The 23,937-nt window shown below is 46.9% G+C and overlaps 1 protein-coding gene across 1 annotated transcript in view; it reads left to right on the forward strand.

Moving 5' to 3' along the window:
* ST3GAL3 (ST3 beta-galactoside alpha-2,3-sialyltransferase 3) overlaps positions 1–23,006 on the forward strand; it is a 138,109-nt gene extending 115,103 nt beyond the window's left edge. Inside the window, exons 9-10 of the mRNA XM_009070219.1 lie at positions 9,591–9,737; positions 22,849–23,006. Coding sequence (XP_009068467.1) covers positions 9,591–9,737; positions 22,849–22,938 — 237 coding nt within the window. The 3' untranslated portion in view covers positions 22,939–23,006. The remainder of the gene's footprint in view (positions 1–9,590; positions 9,738–22,848) is intronic.
* The last annotated feature ends 931 nt before the right edge of the window (positions 23,007–23,937 follow it).

Genomic DNA, 23,937 nt, shown 5'->3' on the forward strand with positions numbered 1-23,937 from the left:
TGATAGAGGCCACACGTGACATATTTGGGCACATTAGCACAGCTGACAAACCCAGAGAGAAGCACTTTTGCTGGACAAGGTCTGCTTGCTCTGCCCCTGGCACTGTCCTTCCATTGCTGTCAGTGCAGAATATTTGCCATGTAGCAGCATGGATTTGGACTAGACAGAATAGTGCCTCATTTTCCATGCTCTAATTATATCATGAAGGCTTCAGAAATATTATAGATGCTTGTTTTGTGCAGGTCAGATGAGTAGGTGCCTGAAGGTAAGACATTCCCTTCTTAAAATGTGACATGTAAGATGTGCAGACAGATTCAGCCACATGGAATGGGCCTTTTGTAAAATTCACTGCTGCATCTATATGTACAGAAGCTGTAATGGGGTTCTAGAAGCACCGGATTTTTGTGCTATGCACTGAAAGTATCTTACTGCAAATATTCCCATCAGCTAGGAACTGACTTACTTCACCTCTCTGCATTCTCCAGAACTTACCCTTAGAATGATGTGGTCTTGGTTTGCTTCCAGAAAATCAGGACTGCTGTCCCAGTAAAGCATAGAAATCATCAGACTTTTGCCTTTATTTTTCTCTAGATTTGTTTTTATTTTTAAACATACTATTTTAATGCACAAGTTATTACTTAAACTGAGAGAAGAGAGAAACCGGAAATGAAAATGCTGTGAACTGAAGTTTATGAGGTTTTGATAGGTTGTTTAACACACATCAGATTGGGAAACGAAGGCATCTTAATTGAAACCTGATGTTTCACTTCACAAAAGTCCATTTGAGCATTTAAAAATAGTTTATGGAGCTTTAAGGCAAGCAGTCTTTGCCCATGACCCCTGCTAGATTGTGTGAATTGTAGTTCATTCTTTCAGATGGGGCAACAGGAGCTCTGCAGGTGCATGTGTGGGGCTGGGACATCAGTATACCCTTGGAAGTCTGTGCAAGGGATTCTCTCATAGTTTAAAAACAAGAGAGAATGTTTCTAGCCTGTGGGTAGCAGACATCAGCTATGGACTGCTGTCATGGAGCTGCAGGGACTTCACACTTTTGTGAATGCCTCTCCATCAGTGCAAAGCTTACAGCTTTGGAAGTGCAAAGGCTCCAAGAGGAGCTACTGCTGCCAGTGTGAAAAGAGAAGAGTCTAAGACCCTGGTGATACAAATTTGCTACAGACCTTTCTTCACTCAGAGTTTAAATGGGAAGAGTGGAAATCAGAGCCTATAGACCAAGAATCCAACTTTCATTTAAGATTTGCGAGAGATCCTGGCAGACAAGTGAGGCAGTCAGGGCAATAATTGCTCCATAAGCCAGTGTGACCTGAAGCCGTAGCTGGTTGGACTCAGGGATGTGCTTTAGGGAGGAGAGACAGCCTGGAAAACTTTTCTCAAGAAAGAAGCATACAAACATGGCAACAGAAAATGCTGAGGTCTAGTAAGCAAAAGCACAGCGAACAGGATGTGTCCTGAGTTTCTCCTGGGAAATCGGGTTGGAGGCAGATTGGTGCCCCCGTGCTGCAGTGTGCTGTGGTATGTTGGGCAGCCTGCACACAGGAGGATCAAGGCTGGGGATGCCTTAGTAATCAAGGCCAACATGAAATCCTCATAAAGAGCAGTAATATTCCACTCTTCTTTGGTTCTGATGTCTAAATAAACTTCAGTGCTTCTCTTGCACACCACATATGGTAACAATGTGCTGCCAATTAACTTTGTAATTTGGAGGCTTTTTCAGCAAGGTTGAGGAGAGCTAGTAAAATAGTCTGAGGCTGATCTCAAAGCGCTTTTCCCAGGATTCAATAAAGGGTGAATGTAGTAACATCCTCTGCTTCGATAATATAATTTGGGCCAGATGGTTCTGGAGGATAGTATTGGGGTACAACTCAGCTGTGCATTTTGATTGCACTTGTGGCAATAGTAGCCAGAAGTCTGAGCAAGGAGCAGAAGTGGTCATCCACAATGAGCAGTGACCTCTCTGGGACTGGTAAAGCTTTTCAGGAGTTTTCTCAGTCCATTTACTGAAGTCTTAAGAGAGGGAGAGCTGTTTCCTACTGTATATGGGCTTATCTTTTCTTGGATAAAATTATGAAAAACTTTAGGATCCTGCAGTGTCTGGGGAAAAAATAATTGTTAATGCCAGAAGATGGTTTAGCACTAAAGAAATGATCTAGTAAAGATCCCCTCTCTGATTAAAGCATCCTGTTAAGGTGTGGGTTCAGGGCTGGCTTTCTCACTAGCCAAAGGTGTATGTATGTGATTTATGTTTAGGTGAAAGTTCTGTATATACAGATCTTGGGGGCTTGAAATCAGACACAGACATCACTGGTATTGCAGCTGTAGTTCAGGCATGTAATATCATCCTTTACACTGCAGGCAGTTTGCTGGGGGACAAGCATGAACATCAGTTCAGAGGCATCATTGCCAGTTGCACAAACACCACTCGGGATGATCATTGCTGTGGTGCTTTTTACTGTGTAGTGAACAGTCCTGTCCAGGCAGTAGTGCTCAGAGCCATTGGAGCAGTGGCTTTCTGGCTCCTCTTGGAGCCTTGAGCATGGTGTGAGGTGGCCAGGAGAACATTTTAGATTATACAAATTATCAGGACTCAGAGGATTCCAGTGCAGACTATGGTATTTGTTTCTCTCTCTGTTGGCACTGTGCATCCGCAGATCTGTTTATGATTTAACTTCTTATAAGAGTAAGCTCTGCTGCCCGAAACAGTAAGCCTTTGGTTTCTTCATGTACTGGAAGTGGCTAAACCTATAAACTATTGAGATAAAGCATCCTTCTCTGGACTTCACCCAGCCTCAGCACCCACCTGGTGAAGGAGGAGCCACGTGCAAGAGGTGTTACCAGGCTGCATCAGGCACCCAGTCATGGATTAGCACCTCTGCAGAGTGCTGACAGCCTCATTCGCTCAGGGATTAACCTCTGATGCTGGAGTGTTAGCGTGTCCTGGCCCAAGGCTTCTCTTAGCTATTAGGTGATTTTGCCTGTGGGCAGGCAGCCTTTCTGGAGGTGCTAGTGGGTCACCCCTTTGCTCCGCAGGCAGTTTTCAGATCCCCTGGCTGGTCATGAAGAGCCTTTCTCTCATGAGTTGCCCTGGTGTCAGCAGGCTTTGTCTGCTGGGATGTTCTTACTGGACTATGACTGTGTGAAGTCCATATCTTTGGACCTGTTGGGCCTTTATGGAGCAGAAGAGAGGTGGGGGATGGCAGGAGCAGAGCAGTCTGCCACTCAGTCCTTTCCTTTGTTTGCACTCTGATGACCTCTTCTAAAGAAGGTGGAGGGGCAGGTAAAGGGCCACTGTAGCTGCAGTCAGTTAAATGTAGGAACTTAGTGTCTTTGTCAAGGTTTGAGTTTGCAAGACAGCACATCTGCTTTGTGAGCTGGACTGTTCTATCCATTACCACTACAGTGGGATCAGTCTGTGAGCTGCTGTGGAATGGACACCCAGACAAGCCAGTACAGGAGAGCAGGTAAATTCTTACCAGCCGCTGCTTGGTAAAAGCCCAGCCACGTGCTTCTGCACATGGTAGAAGCAAAGTAACTAAAGGGAGTTTATTTCTCAGTGGAAGTGTATGTCATGAACTCCTTTATCACGGGGTAAGCATATATGTGGTTATCACAGAGCAGCTAGCGTGTGGTAAAGTCATGCCCTTGCTTGCCCTCTTTTAAATCCTTAGGTCCTTTAGAAATACTCCCTGCATTGCACAGGAATCTGCTCTACAGCAAATGATAAATGAGAGTGTATGCATCAGGTTAGATGCGGTCAAAGAAACCTGGATTGGGCTAAGGTGTATAGGAGCTCAGCAGTTACTGACAGAAGGGAACCTGCTGGGCCGCTGGCTTGCCATGTCACCAGCAATTGGCTGCTGGCCCTTCCCTTTGCTCTGCAACAGGCCACCAGTTCTGCAGGCTCTGTCCTACTCACAGCAAGGGATAACTAGAGCTGAAGGAAAAGCATTGAAGATGCTCTGCTTTGTCTTTTGAAGCCCAGTATTACAGCTGATTGTGTGCATGGATGGAGGTAGCTGTGGGAGCAGCAGTGTACATTGTAAGCTCCTGTGGCAGGGATCACTCCTCAGAATAGCAGTCTGCTCACAATGAACGATACTAAATGGCTTTTTGTGCCATATTTCCAAACTACTCAGCTAAGGGAAACAAAAGGTAGGTTTGGGGTTGCTCCTATACAAACACAAAGAAACAAAAAGAAAATACAGTGACTGTTGTGTATGTTGTGATGACAGTTTTATCTGTCTTTCTGTATTTGTATATATTTACTTCTGTTTTGAAAACTTATGAGGTGATTGGGTCTGTAACTGATAAAAATGAGGTAACAGTTTTTCCAAAGTAAGCAATTTTTCAGCTTTTCCCTCAAATAATTTAATATAGTAGTCAAAGCAATTTGAATATCTGGGTGTGTTATTGTTTGTAGGGAGTTTATTCTTTAGTATCACTTACCCTTTTATTGAAAAAGGTAATAATTGGAATAGTCTGAACAATCCAATAATTCTTACCCTGAGCTAAGTAAAGTCCCATAAATAACCGGAATTCATTTAACATATTAAGGGAGTCAGATATTTCTAAAAACAGATTTACAGCAGTCATTTCCTTCCAGTCCAGCAGGCAGTGACACAGGAATGACCCGGGCATGGAATGAAAAGCAGCAAGAGCTTTTCACATGCACCAAGCAAAGAGCAGTTATGGCCCTGGTTCAGTCACCAGCAGTGGATCTCCAGTGCAAGCCTGTGAGGTGATGCTCAGCCTCAATAGAGTGCAGAGGAGAGCTGGTGTTCATTTCTGATGGCTGACTCCTTTTCTCTGTGAGTAGAAGTCAGTCTTTAGATCCTCTTCAGGGGGACAAATGAAAGATGAAACATCAATGTCTTGAGGGAAAGCCTTTTATCCTTCTGCTTGCAGCAGAGAACAGTGTAGGAGCAGTTAGGAGTACCTGTCCTGTGTCTGTACTGCTAAAGGTATTTCTGCTCCCCTGACCTGGTGGTGCAAACTGACTGTGTTTGCACTGCACAGAGTTTGCAGGGGTCCCTGATGCAGCACAAGACCAGAAATCTTTGCCTCTCTTGTCTTTATGCTTTTCTAACCAAGATTCATCATGCATGTGCTCACCCGTGGAGGATATGTCCCCTGGAAGGAGCCATGCTCCAGAGGCTCAGGCAGCCTTTGGCCAGCACTGCCATGGTGACGTGTCGTTCACCACTGCTGTGTTTGCTGCTTCTGTTTGTCACATGGCCTTTTAGTGTCATCTCTGGCTCATCTGTCAGTCTGCTGTGTTCTCTCAAATGGGACCAGGCAAAGAGCTGATCCCTGGGGAGCATTATATTAAATATTACATTTTCCAGATGTTTGGTCTTAGACAAGCAGGCCAGGCTTGAAAATGTGGACTATCAGTTCTGGACACATTATCCAGTGAGGTTGCCCTTGTAGTTGTTTACCAGGGCTGGGGAGGGGATGCTGAACCTGGTACATACCTTGGGCCCCAGCTGGGACAGAAACCATTGACACATAGCCAGCGATACAGAGCTTGCAAGGCGAAGTTCAAGGCTTGTGGCAGGCAACTGGCAGGGGGAGAGAACTGCCAGTGCTTGCGGTGACTTTGCCATTCCCAGCTTGCCCTGATTGGTGGGACCAGTTCAGGTCAGAAACTCACTATGGCCACATCTGGAGCAGTGGTCCTGTTGGGCCACTCCAGCAGCCCCATGCCATGACCTAACCTGCGCTGACCAGTCTGTGTGTGGTTGGGAGGCATCCTGGGAAGCTCCTGCCTTGGCACTGGCTGCCCTTGGGCTGCAGCTCTTCAACCATTTGGTTGAAAGCAGCATTGCTTGGTGATACAGGAACACTCAGGCACATAGATGGCCATGAGCAGAAAGACAGGGTTTCAGCTGGTCCAACCCCAGATTATTATTCCTATGGCAGGATGCTGGGATTTGGGGGGGTTTTCCTAGCAAAAACCTAGAATAGCAAGAGGCCTGCTGAGTTGTTTGAGAAAGTTTTATTTTCATAACACAGGAGGTGTGGTGGTTGCTTTGGTATGTCTTTGGGGCACGGCACAAGGGTGTGTGTGGTGAGATAGCACTGACGCATTGTGCAGGGCATAGCAAGCCAGATTTGGCACAGCCGTGTCCATGATGCCTAATTTCTGGAGTAAATTGTCCCCCAACTTGCCCCATTGATTGTATATGGTTCATTAGGTCCAGATTAGAGCTTAGAAGGTAACGAATCTATATGCCTCTGTACAATCAGGAGAGCTTGGAAGTTCTGTAGATGCAGCAAGAGAATAATTACAACCATTTCCCCTCTGATACATGTCTCCTCTCTTTTGTGACTTCTTTGCTGAGAGGAGAGTCCTTTCCCTTGGACCTGGAGAATGCTGCTGAGTTTGATTCTCTGCAGCACAGCCTGGGACATATCCCTAGACCCTACAAGACCTTGTCTTTCCCATGCTACCACAGGAGAAAAGGGCTCAGTTTCTAAAGCTTAAACCAAATCAGGACCAAACTAGTGCATTGACTTACTAATGACATTTAGTTAGCCAACAATGATGCTTCTTTTATATTTCTGTTCAAGCTGGCTCCGTTTTTTTTTTGTCTGTCTAATTCCCCGGTTACTGTTTAATCCCTCTGATGTTTTTTTTTTTTAAAGAAGGTACGCACTTTTGAGCAAGTGCCCAGTTATGTGTATTCGATCTGTGCACATGTGGGCGCACACAGAGTTTGTACTCAAGTTCTTCTCTCAGGCAGGTGCCATTATCCACATGTTTACTACAGGTGTGCTCTACAAGCACCTCTGTGCTGCCCCAGCAGTTACTGCCCTCAGTGAACAGCAAGGATAATAATTTTTTACAGTATTTTCAAGGTGCTCCTCTCTAGCACACAGGACTGACTGCAGCAATGGGATGTGAGGCTGCATCTTGCCACTGAAAACATGAATGGCTGCAGATCTCTGTCTTCAAGAGGGACACACACTAGGCTGTAGCTACCACGGTTTTGGAGGGTGCTAACATCAATAAGGCATAATTTGATTAGGAAACTGCCATCAGATCATCAGTTTCCAAATGTGATTTTAGGACAATGCAAAAACATTTTGCTAAGGACATTTGTGGATTCCTGAGAGTTGTAGGGGTCAAACCTGGTCCAAGAGGTTAGGAAGGTAGATAGGTAGTCTCTAGTATTTTTAGCACTTTTGAGAGCGGAACAGGCAGTTCTGAGACACTGGCACGCCAGGAACTACTGAAGAACAGAAGCAGGTAAGAACATAAGCTCCTGTTTTTCCATAGAGACCATTGTAGGTATTACAGATAGAATAAAGTCAGGCAGACCAAAGGAAAATTCACTTTCGATTTCTGTCTGCTGGTATTCTCCAAACAGAAGTAAGAATATGCCTGCAAGTTATGTTGGTTTGGCAGTCCTCCCATGAGGCTGGGTAGTGTGATTAATTCTCTGTGGTTTGCAAGACTCACATTAGAAAGTCAGCTCTTAAATGTGAAATTGGCCAGGGAAATTCCCTCCAGGCAAAGACCCTGTGTCTTCCTTGAGCTGTACCGTGGGAATGGGCCCAGTGCAAGTGTGGGTGGTGTTAACACCATCGTATTCCCAATGACGACACAGCCTCAAGGACGTAACCATTTTCTCACTATGTTTTGGACACTGTGACTACAGCTCTGCTGAGGGAAGGGGTTTTGTGGCACGTCCACTTACCAGCTGATGCAATTCCAGTGACATCCAAATGTCACCTCCTATGCAAAACATAAAGCTGAGAAATCTGAACTCAAACTGCCTTGTCCAGGAAGACAGGATGTTCTTGGATGTTTTGAAATTCAGGGAAATATTCTTATCCTTGCCTAATAAACTTTTTCCAATTTTTTTAACCCCCTACTTGGTATTTTTTTTAACTACCAGTGAATTAACAATTAACTAAAGTAACCAGAATGGAACCAGTATTGTTTGTGTATCAACTGAAATTCAGTAGCAAGAAGAAAATGACTCCTCTGTTTTTCCCAACATCTAGAGCTGGCATAGGAGGATGTAGGAAGGTCTTTTTATTTCAGATGTGTAGTTATAGTTGTGCTGCGAATGTTTGAATTTAATGTCTCACTGATTTAGTCATAAGCAGTTTTTGCATGTTTGTCTTCAGATTAGAGTAATTCCAGTGCACTGTAGTGGAGTTCTCCATAACACGCGAGCTGCACTCCCAGCTCTGCACATCTCAGCTAGGGTATGGGTGATGTTCTTGGCTTGGAAAACATTGGTCTTCAGACCAGTCACGCAAGCAGAAGTGGGCAAGGTAATGTGCTGGCAAAAACTGGTTCCTCTGAATGAGAAGCAGAAACTCAAAACATTGTTCCCAATCTTTTTGAGGATGCAATAGCATTGCTCACCGGTTCAGGGTAAACTATTGTAAAAGAAAAATACAAGCATGCAGTTGGTTTCTATGTCTCAGCTAAGAGGCTGTCACTGTTGGTGGCTGTCTGAGCACGTCCTTTGAATTCGTGATACTTTTGATACGGCTGGGGTTGGATGCTCTACAAATGAAGATAAGATGGGTGGATTACTCAGCCTCTCCCTAGCCCCTGGGGCAAAGCTGCCTCTGGATTCATCTGGCTAAAGGAGAGCTAGAAAAGTCAGTGAGCTGGGATTTTACGCTGGAAACACCTGGCTGTCCCAGCGGTTGTGTTCATCTGAATGCACAGGAGTTGTAGCTGTACAGAACCAGTCACAGGGCCTTGGCAGAAGCCAGGTGAAGTAGGAAGGGCTGAGACTGGACTTCAGTGCAGATGGAAGGTCAGCAGATGGGAGAGGACAGTTGGGGTGTCCCTGCTTAAGGTGCTACCACCCATCTCGGACTGGCATCCCACTCCTCCTTGTCTTCCCAGTATGCTGGGACTAAGAGATGGCGCAGGCCAGAGTACCCTTTGCCTGTCTGGGTGCCCCTGAGCAAAGGAAGGGCTCTCAGAGCACACTGCTGACTGTGTCTGCCTGATCTCCTCTCCATCTCCAAGAGCTGTTTAACATCCTTAAACTGCTTTTGCCATCAGTAAAAAGAAAGCGTTAGTGCTGTTCCTCACTTCTGCTCCTGCGTGGTGACCTGTTTGGGATAAGCGTTCCTCTTTAGCTTAGCTGAAAGCCAGTAATGTGCATAGCATTTTAATCCAGTATCTGTATTTTAATTTCAGAAAGCTAAAGTATCCACTGTGATTCATCCTCCAGCTCATCTGCTGCCCCGTTCTCAATATAGCTAAGTTATGGAAGGGGAGTCTGACCATTTGCATTAATCCCTTTACAGTACTCCCCTGGAGAGTCAGGTCACAGCGCCTCAAACAAGAGCTGCTGCTTTTGCTCTAGATGATTTTCAGGAAGCTGGCTAACATGATTTTCTTTACAAGCTGTAAGGCTATTGACCCTGCAAGCTGGCATTGGGCAGCTGATGTGCAGATACAGCCAAATAGACCATTCCGGATTTTCTGTTTAGTAGCAGCAGTGGCCCTGTGAGCAGAGATAATAAGAGGAAATCTTTGATTATAAAAATGGCAACCTGCTAATAACTTCCATTCCTACTTTCTCTCCTCTCAGAACATCCCCACCTTGGGAAGCGTAGCAATAACCATGGCGCTCCACAACTGTGATGAGGTCGCGGTAGCTGGGTTTGGCTATGACATGAGTTCACCCAATGCACCGCTGCACTACTATGAGAACATCAAGATGTCTGCCATCAAAGAGGTAGGGAGCTCCTGCCAAGCACGTCTTTTCTCCTGAGCCCGCTGGCCATCCCAACTCCAGTGCCTGACTGGGATGGTGTTGTCAACCTACAGCTGACAGCATGGGTCAACGTGACAGTATGGGTCAAAACACAGCTCCACCCATGCATTTGCCTGTAAAATTCTAGACATTCTCCCAAGCGCAATGTATGTTAAAAATGGTTATTTCTGCTGGGAAAAGTTCTCTGGAATGTGTATATAATGTGATTCCTTCTTTGAGCAGCAGGGAAAAGATTCATATAAATGTTAACTCAAGAAGGGTGAAAGGGAGCATTGCTGCTCTGGAGCTGAAAAGCTGTGGCCTCTTCTGTTTTTTGATCCATTGTATTGCTCTCTAATCCATAGGTTTCTTTTGTGAGATGATCCCCTCCTCAGGCCCTGTGAAACATGGGGAAGTGAGATGAGCCCGTGCATGTTAGCTCTCAGCCGCCTTTTTGCTGGTGTAAACACACAGGGCTCTGTGAAGACAGCTCTGTAAAGAGAGATCCACATTAGAAACATTTTTTGGTACTATCACATGAGACAAACAGTATTTTTAGAGGAACAAAAGCTCTTATGTTGGTATAACACAGCAGTATAGATGCCTTCAGGTCTGTCCATTTCCTGTACCAAACTAGAGCAAACTAGGACACTAGTCAAAGCTTCTGTAGTGGGAAGGTTTCCTGCTTTTTTGGTAGAGCTTTTTCCCAGCACGGATGTGGCCCAGGTCTTTCTGAAATTGCTTCCCCCTTCTTCACTGTCTTCTAGGCAGGGAAACTTTCTCTGTCCTACTCCACTCTGTGAAAAGGTATATTGTTCATGGACAGTAGCTGTCTCCTGGCACTTGGTATTTGTTCACTTTGAGCACTTTGCCATTGATCCAGACCAGGAGGGAAGCTGAGAAGTTGTGTTTTTCCAAATCACAAGATTGTACGTGTCTTAGTACTCTCACAAGCTGCAGGCTGCATGACCCTAGGCAGACTGAGAGGAACTATGAACCAGTGATTAGTCAGCTTGAGAAATGAGAAGAGTGTGTGTAATTATCAGAGTAATGAGGCTCTCAGCAGAGGCAAAGAGAACAAAGTGAGTTTAGGAAAAGACTGTGAGGAGGTCCCCAGTATATCAAGGGACTGGACATTGTGGTCCTGAGGTACATTCTGGTCCTGTGGAGGTACCAAGAGAGTCTGCCTTGCTCAATGGAATAACCATGGGTTTAATTAGTGCTGGCTGGAAAACTCAGTGCTCATTTACAGGATTTAAGGGGTATGTCCAGAGAGGAAGACTGAATTGCGTCACTCTATACAGAGGTGATGTCTGGCTTGTGAAATCCTTGAACAGAAAATAGCTGAGGAATACAATTTTTGCAGTCCTAGAAGGAGGTATCACCACTGGCTTGCCCAGCTCTGGCTCTTTCTTGGGCATCTGCTTATAACTACTGCCAGAGACAGGACTCTGTGCTCTCCAGGCCCAGGTCTGAGTCAGTACAGCTGGTTCCTTAGTCTTCCAGCAAAGGCACAACTACATCAGAGTGAAAATGGCTGCAGATGCCTGAATCCAGCAGTGAGTACAGAGACTTCATGAAAGTTTCAGGGAGAGCTTTTGTCTCTGTGGTGCTACCATTTTCACTGTGCTGAATTGGCTGCCTTTGGTGGAAGATCACTCTTGCCCACTTGTTCCTCTTGTCTCATAAGGATGCCAGTCCCACAGTCAACTTTTGGACATGGGGACACTCACAGCAAGTGTCCTGTGCCAAGCTTGTTTCACATGCTGGTAGGTGTCTGACCTCAAGGACACCTGCACTGGAGGTGACAAGATTGAAGTCTTCTTGCTCTTGATCCTTACATGGATCAATGGGAAAAGTTGGCCAAAAGAGTTGTATAACAGAGTCTCTGATTGAAGTCACTGGTCCAGACCACTTGGATCTCTGATTTTGGAGGCCAGCACCCTGAGTGGGATTCAAAGACCAGTGGAAGGCAGGAGGGAGTCATTCTTGTACATTGTATGTGCACGGCATGGGGCAGTTAGATGAGGATGAACACATGAAATGCAACCAGTAAGGTCTCCTAGAGAGACCAGTTGGTGCCTGATTTGCCAGGCCTCTGCTGTCTGGAAGTTGTCAGTCATCATGTCCGGGATGCTCTGTACAGAGGTGAGGGAGTGTTGAAAGGTTCTGGTGAAGCCTCAGTAATTCAGATGTCAATGGATTTGTTTCTGCAGCCGGGGCTGTTGTTGAGAGCTCTGCAGGCCAGCAGAGCTGGTTCTAGGAGGAAGGTTCCTGTTCCACTTGAAGGCTGGTTACCTGATAGGTGCCTGCCCATCTAATCCTCACATCCTCACCCACAGACTCCTCTTACATTTCACTGCCCTGGTACAAGAAAGGCCATCTGTTCCCAAGTATCAATAATTAATGCTCCTCCTGCCTCTGCCCCTCCCGATATGACAAATTGTTTGTGATATTGTGGAATGTGAAGAGCAGAGAGAGATCACATTTCTTTCTCTCCCATTTAATATTAATGGTAGCTGGTAATTGTTAGTCACCTGAGGGTGAAGTTGAAAGGTGAAAGGCATAATAGCTGGGCTGTGTCTTCTGCAGTTGTCCTCAAAGAATGCACAAATAGAGATTTGCCCCACTCCAGACTGGAAGCATCCTGCATACCTTACTTGAAGAAAGACCTGGTGCAGTTTGGAAATTGGGAGGCTGGCCTGCCCTGGTACGTTGTGCCAAACCTTGCCCTTGGTGTTAGTGAAAGAGAACCAAGCTCCACCAACACTGGTTTTCTGTTCCATCTGCTCTCTAACACTCAAAGGCCCAAGGGCATCCACAGCATTTTCCTCCGTGTTACCTGGACCTTTGGGACTGTGTCCAGGTCTAGTTCTGTCGGGTCCTATATATTTCTGCCTCTGAAGGGGACACTAAAGCAGACTGTGCCTTGAAATTATGCAAGTATCATCTTGTCTTTAACATATCATCATCATCACAGGACTGAAACAACTGCAAGAGGATGCAGCTGTTCTGCCATAATGAACATCCCAGTCAGGAGTCCCTGCAGTTTGACCAGGCTTTGGTGGGGCAGAACTTCTGTTTCTGAAGTTTAAGTCTCTTCACTGACTGCCAAGCTCCTCCAGCCTGAATGACTGAAAATCTTCAGTTTTTAAGCCTAGAGAGCAGCTGCAGGGAAGAACTCCAGCTCCACCCTGAAACCATCACTGTCTTTACAGATGAAATGTAAACACCAGCAGTGTCCTGGGTCTGGAGGTGCTACACGTGTGTGTGTGTGGCTCGTAGGAGCCTCCGTGGTAACATTTGTTGAGCCCCTTCCCTTTCTTGGTGTCTGCAGGGGAAACAGGCCTGCTGGCAAGCACGAGTCCTCTCGGCAAGGTGTGTCACCAATTTACACTTGAGGCTGCTTGACATCTCTCTGGACACCCTTGAAACCCTGTGACTCATCTCCAAGGAATTTGTTCTGATTACATAAAAAAAGCCAGCAAAATGCACTAGCTTGCTCACAGCTGGGCGGAGATGCCTCTCCCATGCCAAAACTGAGGTGATAAAATCTCTGTGGAAATGAATATGATTTTTCCTGTTGCTCTGTGGGACTGGCAGCTGAATTTCCAAAAGGAGGAACAGGCAGCCGGTCTATAGTTTTGCTTAGTCTTTGCTTTCCCCACAGGAGCAAAAGCCCTCAAGGTCCAAAATTGTGCTGCTATTGCTACCACAGAAGGCAGCTCCCTACACTGACTCTTCCAGGATCTCCAGCTCCTGAGGGCTAGGCCGGCAATTCCTGCCCTAGAGGAAAAGGCTCTTTGAGGAGGCAGATGCTCTGGAGCTTGATTGCTGTTCCTAGTCAAGGGGAAGTGTATGGTCTTGGGACTCTGGTCAGTAGCATAGCTGCAAACACATATGGATTCTCCTGTGCTTGTGAATGCTCATGAGAGTACATTTCTTCAGTTTAGTCCTGGATGGCTTCTTTACCCTCTGTCCTGGGTAGCTCAGCATACTCTGGCCAGGGTATGCCCAGGCAGAGGCAGTGGAGAACTCTCTTCTGTTCCTAAGTGTGCTCTGGAGAGCTGGAGGCACACAGGTGCGGTGCTTTCAGTTTCAGGCTGTGAGCTGGAAGACCAATGCTTACAGTGCAAAACTGGCCCTTGATGCCAGCTCCACTGCTCAGCACCACTCCTCTCATCTCTCATCTTCTCCCCATCATGGTCAGGGGTGCAGAGTCCCTGGCCTATAATTCAGCAGGGGATTTTGGGTGGTATGAATCCAGCCTGCTGTTCAGTGATCTGTTGCTGGGACACTGCTGCCCAGTAGACCTAGTGCTGCTGTATAAACTCTCACAGGTGATTTTTCAGCTCTGATCCTGTCTCTTTGTTTTAACTTAGAAAATGCAGAATATCCAAGAGTGTCATCTCCCTTTGGTTACTATTTTCTCTTTTCCAAATAACTTTGCAACAGCTTTTGACCCTTGCCTGCTTCCATGAGTGCTGTACAGAAAATTATTTGAGTCTTTGCCAAGGTGTCTGCTCACTTGTTTCTGTTTTCATGGCAATGAATCCATTGGAGCTGGATTTTCATATCCTTTATTGTATTTTTATTTCTTGCTGGGGTCCTGTAATGCTTCTTGCCCAAGCACTCCATAAAAGTGTATTTTTATCACAGGTCACTGTCTTCTATTAATGTAGAAGTGTCAGACCCACTGGGAACATAGCGAAGGAAACGTGGAAATGGTGGTGAGGAAAAAGAGAGTAATTTTAAAATAGAGTGAAATAGAAATTATTTAAGGATGGGAAAATGACTGTTCAGAATAGTAAAAACAGATCCATAAGGAGCTTGTGAAACTGAGGGAGCAGGAGGCTGCGCTAAATCATGGGAACGAAGCACAGGACTGGCTCCCAGCATCCCTTGTCCATGTGCTCTGCCCCAGCACACAGCCTTCCCCAGCCTCGTGATCCAGAGGTAAGCTTCAGTCTCCTGGTCAGTTCTTGCAGGAGCAAGACTGTGAGCAAGGAGTCACCTCGGACACCACACAGGGACCCCCCTGAGCTGTCTCATCACAGCTGGCTGCAGGCTGCCTCGCGCCCTGGCGGTTGGTAAAAATGGCAAATGCATGGTTAAAAGCCACCCTTATCTATCCAGAGCCTGTCTGCAGCATTTGTGTCCCGTGGTGGAGCTGCTGACAGGTCTCCTTTTCACTGGAGAAGCAGATCAAGCACCAGCACCGATGATGTTGGAGGTGTCAGCTCCTTTGATACAGCTGTGCCCGGCACCTCAGTGACTCTCTGCCTGACCCGGGGGGGAGGTGGTGCGGCTGCCTTTGATGGCTTCTTTCTGATCCTTGGCTCTGCTTCCCCAGCAGGTCTCTGTGGGATGCTGGAGGACACCATCTTGTAACACTTCTTATTCAGCCTGTGTAAAGGCTGTCATAAGGGCCAGGGGAGGTGGCCTGCAGCATGCAATGACACACAGCTTTGTCTCTGTCTCTCCCCGACAGCAGCTACCTCTCAGAATAATCCCCAAACATCAAGTTTGGAGTCTCAACCCATAAAGGCACAAACAATAGTGCTTTATCATCATCTGGGCTCTCTCTGTGAAGCTGTCTTTTGCATTTTAAATCAACGCAAGTTGCTTGGGAGGGGGTGGTAGGGCTGCTTCAGGCCTCCAAGTACCTTAAAGTTTGCGGTAGCCAACAAGAGGAACAAAACTCCTTTGAAAGCCAGGCAGATGTCTAGCCTGGTGATTTATAGACTGAAAACATGGCTATTGGAGCCTGGCTGATGAATTGCAATTGCAGTACAAGGAGTGGTGCAGGCTGAAATGGAGGTCAGCTTTGGAGGGGGAGGTTAGGGGCTGGGGCAGGGGGACTTCTGAAAGGGCAATGCTTTTTCTTGGGGCCAGCAGTGATGACTGATGAGGTTTATACATTTTTGTCTTTGTTTAAAAGCCACCTGTTTGACAGCATTTTGGCTAAGCAGAGGCCTCACATGCTGTTCCTGTGCATAAAGACTGTGTGTCTATGTAATAGAAATCTGGAAAAGATTGATGGAATAGCAGTCACAACCAGAGCACAGGTATCGCCTTGTTCAGTAGGACAAGAGTATGGGAGCACTCATGGTATCACTGTGCACTGATAGCAGCAAGGAAGGTATGGCTGTAGGATGGACATAAAGAGAATTAGGGTTTGGACAAGATCTCTGTATGAAGAGGCACTAAAAAGTGTGCAAGGGATGTGCTAGAGCCCAGCTGCTGACCCCAACATTGAACACAGACATCTGTAGGGGTGCTGGGTGCCACCAGAAATGGCACTGTCATGGATGTACAGTAGGAGTCAGTATGACTGTTAAGAGAAGAGCCCAAATATTCCCAGACACAGTGGCTAGCACAGCTCTTCTTACCAACCATGAGGGCACAAGGAGAGCTGTTGGCCTTTCACAGCTGTTTTTAGCACATATGAAGACCTTGCAGAGGGGCAATTTAGGAAATAGCTTTTGATCAAGTGTCTTCATGGTTAAATTAAATGGAAAAGCAACAGAAGGGATGATACAACTCAGATTTTTCTTCCAGAAGTAGGGAGCTTGATAAGCAGGGCTGTATATAGACTCAGCAGTGCTGGTAGGGTGCTCGATAGAACTGGGACGTGTGCAGACTCTGACCTCTCTGAATTTAGGCCTAGCCTAAGAAAATGGGCTACTAAAACCAGATACATTGAAGAGCTCATGGTCTCATTCTAGACTTGAAATCTTGTTTGTGAAAGTACAATAATTATCTGGAATTCATGTTTGCAGCAAGGGGGGAACTCACAGAAAAAGACTGTAGACATAGCTTCATAAAGAACTGCTTCAAAGTGGTGTTAGAAGTAATAAAGGAGTGAGAAAGAGCACCAGGAGAAAGGACAGAGATAAAGTAGAAACTGGCAAAAGTCAAGTTGAATTAGATCTTGCAAAGGAAAACAAACAAACACTGGACAGTCCACTGAAAAACAAATAATAAGGAAACAAGGAAAGAATTACCAGTGCTGTGGCACCCAGGGAGGTGAAAGAAGCAGGAGGATTAAAGTGGGAACCACATTAATAAATATATTACCTCTAGAAGGGTGCTGTGATGAATGTGGGGGAAAGGGTGACTTACTGTGAGAAGTTCACAGAAAAAAATTACTGGGTCAGCAGTGAAAGGCAAAAGCCATTGGAGCTAATGAACTAGGTGTGAGAGCCTGAGAGATCTCTGTTCCACTTTGAGCCAATTAAGCTGCAAGTCCAGAGGAAAAGGTCCCCAATAAATCTATCAAGTTACATGTGGTTCCACAGGATTAGCTTGTAGTGGACATAATACCTCTTTTTCCCTTCTTTTCTGAGGGGGATGGGAGCAAGTCAAGGAAAATAATCCTGTCAAATTCAAACCTCTTAATCTAACCTCAGAGGTACTGTTCAGAACTTCAGAGCAGAGTTTAAATGAAAGAATAATTAAATCCTGAAAGCAAACACAACATGGATTTACCAAAAGCAGGTTACAAAAACTAATTTAATATCTTTATTTGATTTTTAAAAAATCATTCTTGGGGCAGAGGAAGTGTAGTAGCCCAGTCCATCAGAAGCTCAGTTAAGCGTGCGGTACTGTGCCGTGTGAGATATTATTAGTTAAGCTTCAGAAGCCACAGTTTGGTGCAACACCTGTACGTGAATAGTCTCACTGAAAGAGAACACAAAAAGCAGCACTGAATGGACAGCTGGGAGTTCCTCCACAGGAGGTCATGTCTAGTGTTTGCTTTAATGATTTTTGGCACAGAAGGCAATGGTGTGCAAGTGGAATTTGTGATGAAACTAAACCAGGTGTGGTCAATACAAGGGAGGATCAAAATACCATCCAGGACGACCACAAGCACCTTGAGAACAGGAGTAAACTAGGTGGCATGAAACCTAAGAGTATGAATGGAAGGTCATACTGTTGGGGGCAATTCCACACATTTTGACTCTGAGCTGGCATAACATTATTTGGCAATGGCAGAGGAGAAGAATGCTTAGATAGGTTCAAATAAATTGCAGGATAATTCAGTCTACCAAACTGTTACGAGGGTTGGGGGGAGGGGAGAAGACAAATACAGCTCTGGAAAGAGTAGAGGAAATGATTTCTTGTAGAGAGAGGGAATTGCCTCTGCATGAGGCAATGGTGAGCTTTTTTTCTGGTTCATGAGAAGTAAATTTAGGGTAAATAAGGACAGAGAGAGAGCTACTACACTTTTGGGAAATTCTCCTGTTTTCATAGGGTAAATGAACAGCCTGTTTTGGTAGAAGGAAGACATGGCTTATTTAGCTTGGTAAAATGAAGACAAAAGAGATAGTTTCTCTCTCTGTATGTATTAAGAATAAGCAGGAGCTAAAAGTGCTGTTTGAAATGGTGTAAGAATGACTGGGTATAAAGGTACTATAAGTAAATCTCCCAAAGATGAGAAGATGAGGATGCCCAGCCATCCCTTTTGCTTCAGTACGTGTGACTCCCAAGGGGATGCAGCAGGATGGAGCTGTCTGCAGCATGGCCATGTCCAGGTGGATGGACTGGGAGAGGAGTGGGCAGTGGGTGCTGAAAAAGGCAGGGCACTGGTGTCACGGGAAGTGAAACTGCAGCTCAGGGGTGGCCATAAAACAGCTGGGGTGTGTGGTCACCATGCTGGGACCCCAGAGCAAGGGCATGGGTGAAGAAGAATCATGAAAACTAAGCAGTTCTAGAGACAAGGCAGTGAAGGTTAAAGACGAAGATAGATTAGCACTGGTGGAGACTGGAAACAAACTGTTACCACCAGTGAAGTATCACTTCTTGCTGCTTCTGTGGTTTCTGTGCAGGTTTTTAGGGAGAAATGCTGCTGACTTGCAGAAATATGGAGGATGTAACAGAACTGAGAAACCTCCTGCTTTACAACTCACTGTTTTTCTTGAATGAATTCCTCATTCCTCTCTCTAATTTAGCCTTCCTGTATTTTAATTGCAGCATGCTTGATAAAACTAATGTGGTCTGAAGCTGAGGCATTCCCCGATTGTAATTGATTACAGACGGGGAGCTTACCTTCCTCCTGGGTTGGTCTCTGAAATATTTTCTTAGTCTTAAAATACTCTACTTGGCTTTTCTCGAAGCGACAGATGATGCTTTGTGCTTCCTTGTGGAACTGTCAAGACAAAAAGGACAGGTGGTTTGGGGCTGCTGCATTTGCATAACCCTGAAAGGTGGCTTTAACTGATGATAAATTTTCATCTAATAACTGTGACCAAGCACTCAGACCCACTGCTGCCTCCCTGGGACAAATAGCTGTAACAGTGCATGTGCTTGCAGGGCAGCTCTCCTCCTGCTGCTCCTCTCCCACTGCTCAGAGGGAGAGACCCAAAGCAAAGGAAATCCTAGCCTGATCCCCAGAGGGTTCTGGAGCCTCCTGGGACATTCCTTTTGGAACTCCCAGAAGTTCATTACTCTGGCCATTGGCTCAGGCAAGAAGTCCATTTGTTTGCATCAGTGTAAGCCGTACCGGATACCTGCTTGATATGAGTGGCAGAGCAGGGAGAGGACAGAGCCAGTCTGGCAGGTTGCAGGAACAGCAGTGGTGGTGATGTGCAGGGACAAGAATGTGGAGGTGGCAGTGAATGCTCTGAGCTGCCCTATCACTGTCTTGGAGGTGCAGGTTGACAACAAAAGAGATGGAGTTTTCTGCTTGTGATGCTGAGGTGTAGCTCCAGGACTTGGGGCAGGAGGTTTGTGAATGTGAACAATCCCACATATAAGCATAGGAAATGAGGCAGTAATGGTTCGATGGGCACAGGAAGAGAGTGTCAAAGCAGTCAGGAGGGACAGTGAGCCAGCACAGCCAAAGCACATCCAGCATCCGAGGGTGGGAAGAGGCTTCTTTGAAGTAGTAGCAGAAATAAGCCATCCGTACTACAGCTGCTTCATGTAGTCATCCTCCAGGCATGGATCCTGCTCACAGTCCTCTGCTTAAAATGTCCAAATGAGCACTCTGACAGTGCAACCCTGTCTGTGGAGACATGGTTAGACAGAGTGTTGCCTCTTTCTTGTCTGCAACTCAGGCGATTGCATCAGTTGAAAGATTTCCAGGACAACTGCAAACCTGGCTACACAGAGCACCTTGGCTTACCCAGCGAGGGATGGCAAAAGAGAGCTTCCCCTTCCAACAGCTGTAACATGGTCCTGGCCCCAAAGCAAACCTGAGCCCACTAAGGCTTGGCTTTTCCTGAGACCTTGCAGCCACCTCCTGCCTGCTGGACCCTGCTGGTGGTGTGTGGTACCCAGGGTGCTATTTAGGGTGTATGCGCCCTGAAGCCTGCTGGGTTTTAGTGTGTATTTTGTTGCCTTTTGCTGTTGGGGCAACAGGACTGAGGTCCCTGCCTTTCTGTTGGTTTTGAGAAAACTGCTCTGTCTTCTCCCCACTACTGCTGCTAGTGCTGGAATGCAGCTTCCTTCGCCTGATTAGCTCTGTCTGTCAGTGGGTGAGTGAGTGCCTCTCCTGTAATCAGTAACCGGAGCTGGTGTTGAAGACATGCCTCATCCCTCCTGCCCACATTGCTGTTGGACGAGGGGGGAGCAGCACTGCACTGAGAGCCCTGGTAGTGCTCTTTGGGAGGGATGAAAGCCTGTCCTCACCAGGGAACCTCTTCCTCTGTGGGCTTACATTAACCAAAAAACCTGTGAGAGTACTGATGCAGACATCACTAAGATCCATGGATCAGGTGAGAGGCTGAGTTCCCTTTTGCATAGCTTCTGCTTGGAACAAGGAGTTGGTGGCAGTGCCCAGGGTATAGAGCAGCCTGAGTACTGAACAACCAGAGGTCAGTAGGTCTTGCCAGCAGCTTTACCGTTAGTGCTGGAGCAAGACCTAGCCATAACGTGAGCAACTGCAGTTGTATCGCTGAAAGTTTTATTATGCACCTCCTGCACTTCCTGTTCTACTTGTACTTTTCACAAAGGAGATTTCCTCTTGCCATCAGATACGGCACCTGCATGTGGCCTGAGGTGACATGGTTTGAGTTTGCCTGGAAGTGGCTGGCTCTCCAATTCCCATCTGTACAAGGGACACAAACTGGCTGTCCTAGCTGAAATCATTTGGCTGCTTATACTGAAAAGTGTGAAGAAAGGCTCAGATTGTGCTATGTTTTATTAGGCACATCAGGCTCCTGGTGCTCCAGGCAGGTTTGAACAACACGCCCAGCCAGGTGAATGCATTAAGACCTGGTGGCCCAGTGTGGCCCGTGTGCTAGCAGACAGCCGCTGGCTGCCTGTGGGCAGGAGCACACTCAGCTGCTGCTGCCGTTGCTGAGCCTTCCTAGCAAGGGGCTGTGTTGGCAGAAGAGATGCTGCTGCATGGCAGGGCCAAGCCCAGGACCCCCAGCTGACATGCCACATGTGGGACTGTTTCCAGCACATTGGGGGATCCTGGCTCTTGCGCTCCAAGTGACAGGCACACGCAGCCCTGCTCTCCCAGCTCCCTCTGCTCTGCGCCACCATTGTTCCCGCTGCTGTTTTCTGGAATTAATGCTTTCTTCCCTTTACAAGCTGCCTTTCTGCCCACTGCCAGTTTTCAGTTCCTGCTTTGATGTTAGCAGAAGTCAAGCACTTGAGTTGTTTCTGGCCAGCATCTTTTCAGTTTAGAGATGGGGTCTTCTGCATTTCCAGAGTCCCAAAGAGCACCAGCACAGTTTACCACGCGTGGTCCTGTTCCTCATACTGGTGTACCCTTTGCAGTGTTCAGGTAACAGTGTCACTGGAAGCAGAGGAAGTCAAAAACTTCTTTGGAACACAGGTTATGAGATCTGCCTGAACTTTGTTTAGCAGCTTTAACTGTCATTATTCCTGTGCACTGAGGGGATGGAACTGGCTTGTAAATGCACAGTAGCAGCAAGAAAGATATTTCCAAAATGTGCTGAAGATCTAGAGAGGGAACTTCAGTCCCTCAGACCTCTCGACAGCAGGCTGCATGCATGTCATGACCGGGGCTGTCAGCGCCACACAGCAGTCAGGGCTCACAGATGCTTGTCCTAGGCAGGACAGGGCAGAACAAGCAGCAGATGACAGGAGAGCTACATGCACACTGCACATGTTGTGTAAATCAGTGCTTTGCAGGCAGGTGTCCATGGTTTTGCAGTGGGTAAACTGGACTTCAATACCTATGGCAGACCACCCTCAGCAGCCTCGTGAGGCTCTATAGGGAGGCTCCTATAGAGTGATTTTATCATGGTCCAGATCATTTTTAGAGCTCAGATTACCTGCTGACCACAGCACTGTGCTGGAGACCTAGACTCATTTACTGGGATTCTTGTGCTTGTGGGAGAGTTGGGGGAAAGTTGCTTTTCCCTGTTCTGCCTTGGTCTCCACAGGGAGACAAACTACTTGCTGCTTTCATTAAGTGCTTCAGTAGTACCAGGGCAGGTGAGTGATGGCAGATGCTGTGATCCTGGCTGAAGCCTGCTGCAGGGAACACATCTGGGTGGGCTGACACCAGCTATAGCAATCACTGCTCTGAAGTGCCCGCTGGGAGATGTGGCCATTTCACGCTTCACATTGTATTAGTGTAACCTTTAGCATGTGATTTCCTCTTGCTAGGGCCAGCAGAGGCAAGAGCCAGCTTTGATGGGGATGGTCTTGAGGCTTTTCAGCTGCATACACCCCCATGCATTTTCAGAGACTGCCCTTAGCACGGAGCTTTGTGCGTCTGCGACATGTTCTGCCACCATGTTCTCTGCCAGCTCTGTGCCCCAGCACTGTCAGTGCTACACTCTTGGACTCTTGCATGAAGTAGCTTGGGAGGGCACTCTAGCCGGCTACATCTGCCCAAGGGACCAGATATCACCATGCCAAAATAAAATTTCACCCAGCCCTTTAGGAGACCTTCTACATCAGGTACACAGGTCTGTCTCTGCTGACTGTGTTGGTTTTAGAAAAGAGAAGGCCCTTGGTCTGCAAGGGCTCTTCTGGTCTGCAGTGGGGTCTGTCTCCTTGGCAGAAGCCACTGCCCTGCCCTAACAGAGTCTTCCACAACATGAGGGACAAGAGCATGCTTGGGCAAGGTAGCTGCTGACTTCCTGTCTCTCCCATTTCCTTCCAGTCCTGGACGCACAACATCCAGCGGGAGAAGGAGTTCCTGAGGAAGCTGGTGAAAGCCAGAGTCATCACTGACCTAACCAGTGGGATTTGAGTGGCTGCAGCCACTGCCTCCAAGGGAGGAGATGAAGACATACGCTGCAGCTCTGGGAGCAGGCACTGGCAGCCCCCTGCAAGAATCTCACCTTGCTGAAGACACACAGAGGTGCCCAGGTGCTCTGGGAAGACCCTCTTGCATTGCCAGTCTGCACAAGGGTTGCATCTGCCATCTCCAGGCCTAGAGTTGGCAGGAGGTGGGCAAGGAGCTGAGTGGGCAATTCCTGAACTCTGCATCGCAGACAGATCTTCTGTGTCCTGAATTAGGAAAGACTCAGGAGAGAGAAGAAAGGTTTGTGAATAAAATGAATTGTGCCAAATGAGAGGTGATGCTGCCTCAAGGCAGCAATGCCTGAATGTACAAAGTATTATTTTTTAAAAGAAACTCTGCTGGAACCATACTAGAAATACCAAGGTGCAAGGCAAAGTCTGCTTGTGCACAGCCCTGCAAAAAGCCCAACCTCTTCATGCTCCATCTGTGTTGTCACCGGCCTGAGACCTTTCCCCAGGAAAACAAATCCATCCAAAACTTCAGTGTCATTGGTGCTGCTATAATTCAAAGGGAGAATAATGGCTTCCCCTCATTCTCCACTTGGAGCTTCTGGATGGACATGATCATGGGTTTGTTTTTCTGCATTTTTCCTTGCTTCAACAGAGGCAGCAACAGCAGCAGCCACTGACTTGGCTGTGTTTTCCATAGCCATTAGCTCTGCCTCTGCCCTGACCCCGAGGTGGAGCGGGGAGCCAATGGCTTTCTCTGCCTACAGCAGACCCTCCCCAACTCCCTGCCTGTCACGGCACAGAGGAGCCTGCCTCGTTGTGCTCAAGGCTTTCAGGCCTCTTGGTTTGTGCCTGCTGTGCAAGGCTGCCATGGAGTTCATGCATATTGGTGTCACCATTTCTGGACAGCATCTCACTTTGGTTTTGTGTGGGAGGGGAGTAATTTTTTCATTGCAAGGAGGTCAGATCGAGAGCAGACTGCTGAAGATGTTTGCTT

This window comes from Acanthisitta chloris, unplaced genomic scaffold (genome assembly GCF_000695815.1).
Source record: "Acanthisitta chloris isolate BGI_N310 unplaced genomic scaffold, ASM69581v1 scaffold23722, whole genome shotgun sequence".
Lineage (NCBI taxonomy): Eukaryota > Metazoa > Chordata > Aves > Passeriformes > Acanthisittidae > Acanthisitta > Acanthisitta chloris.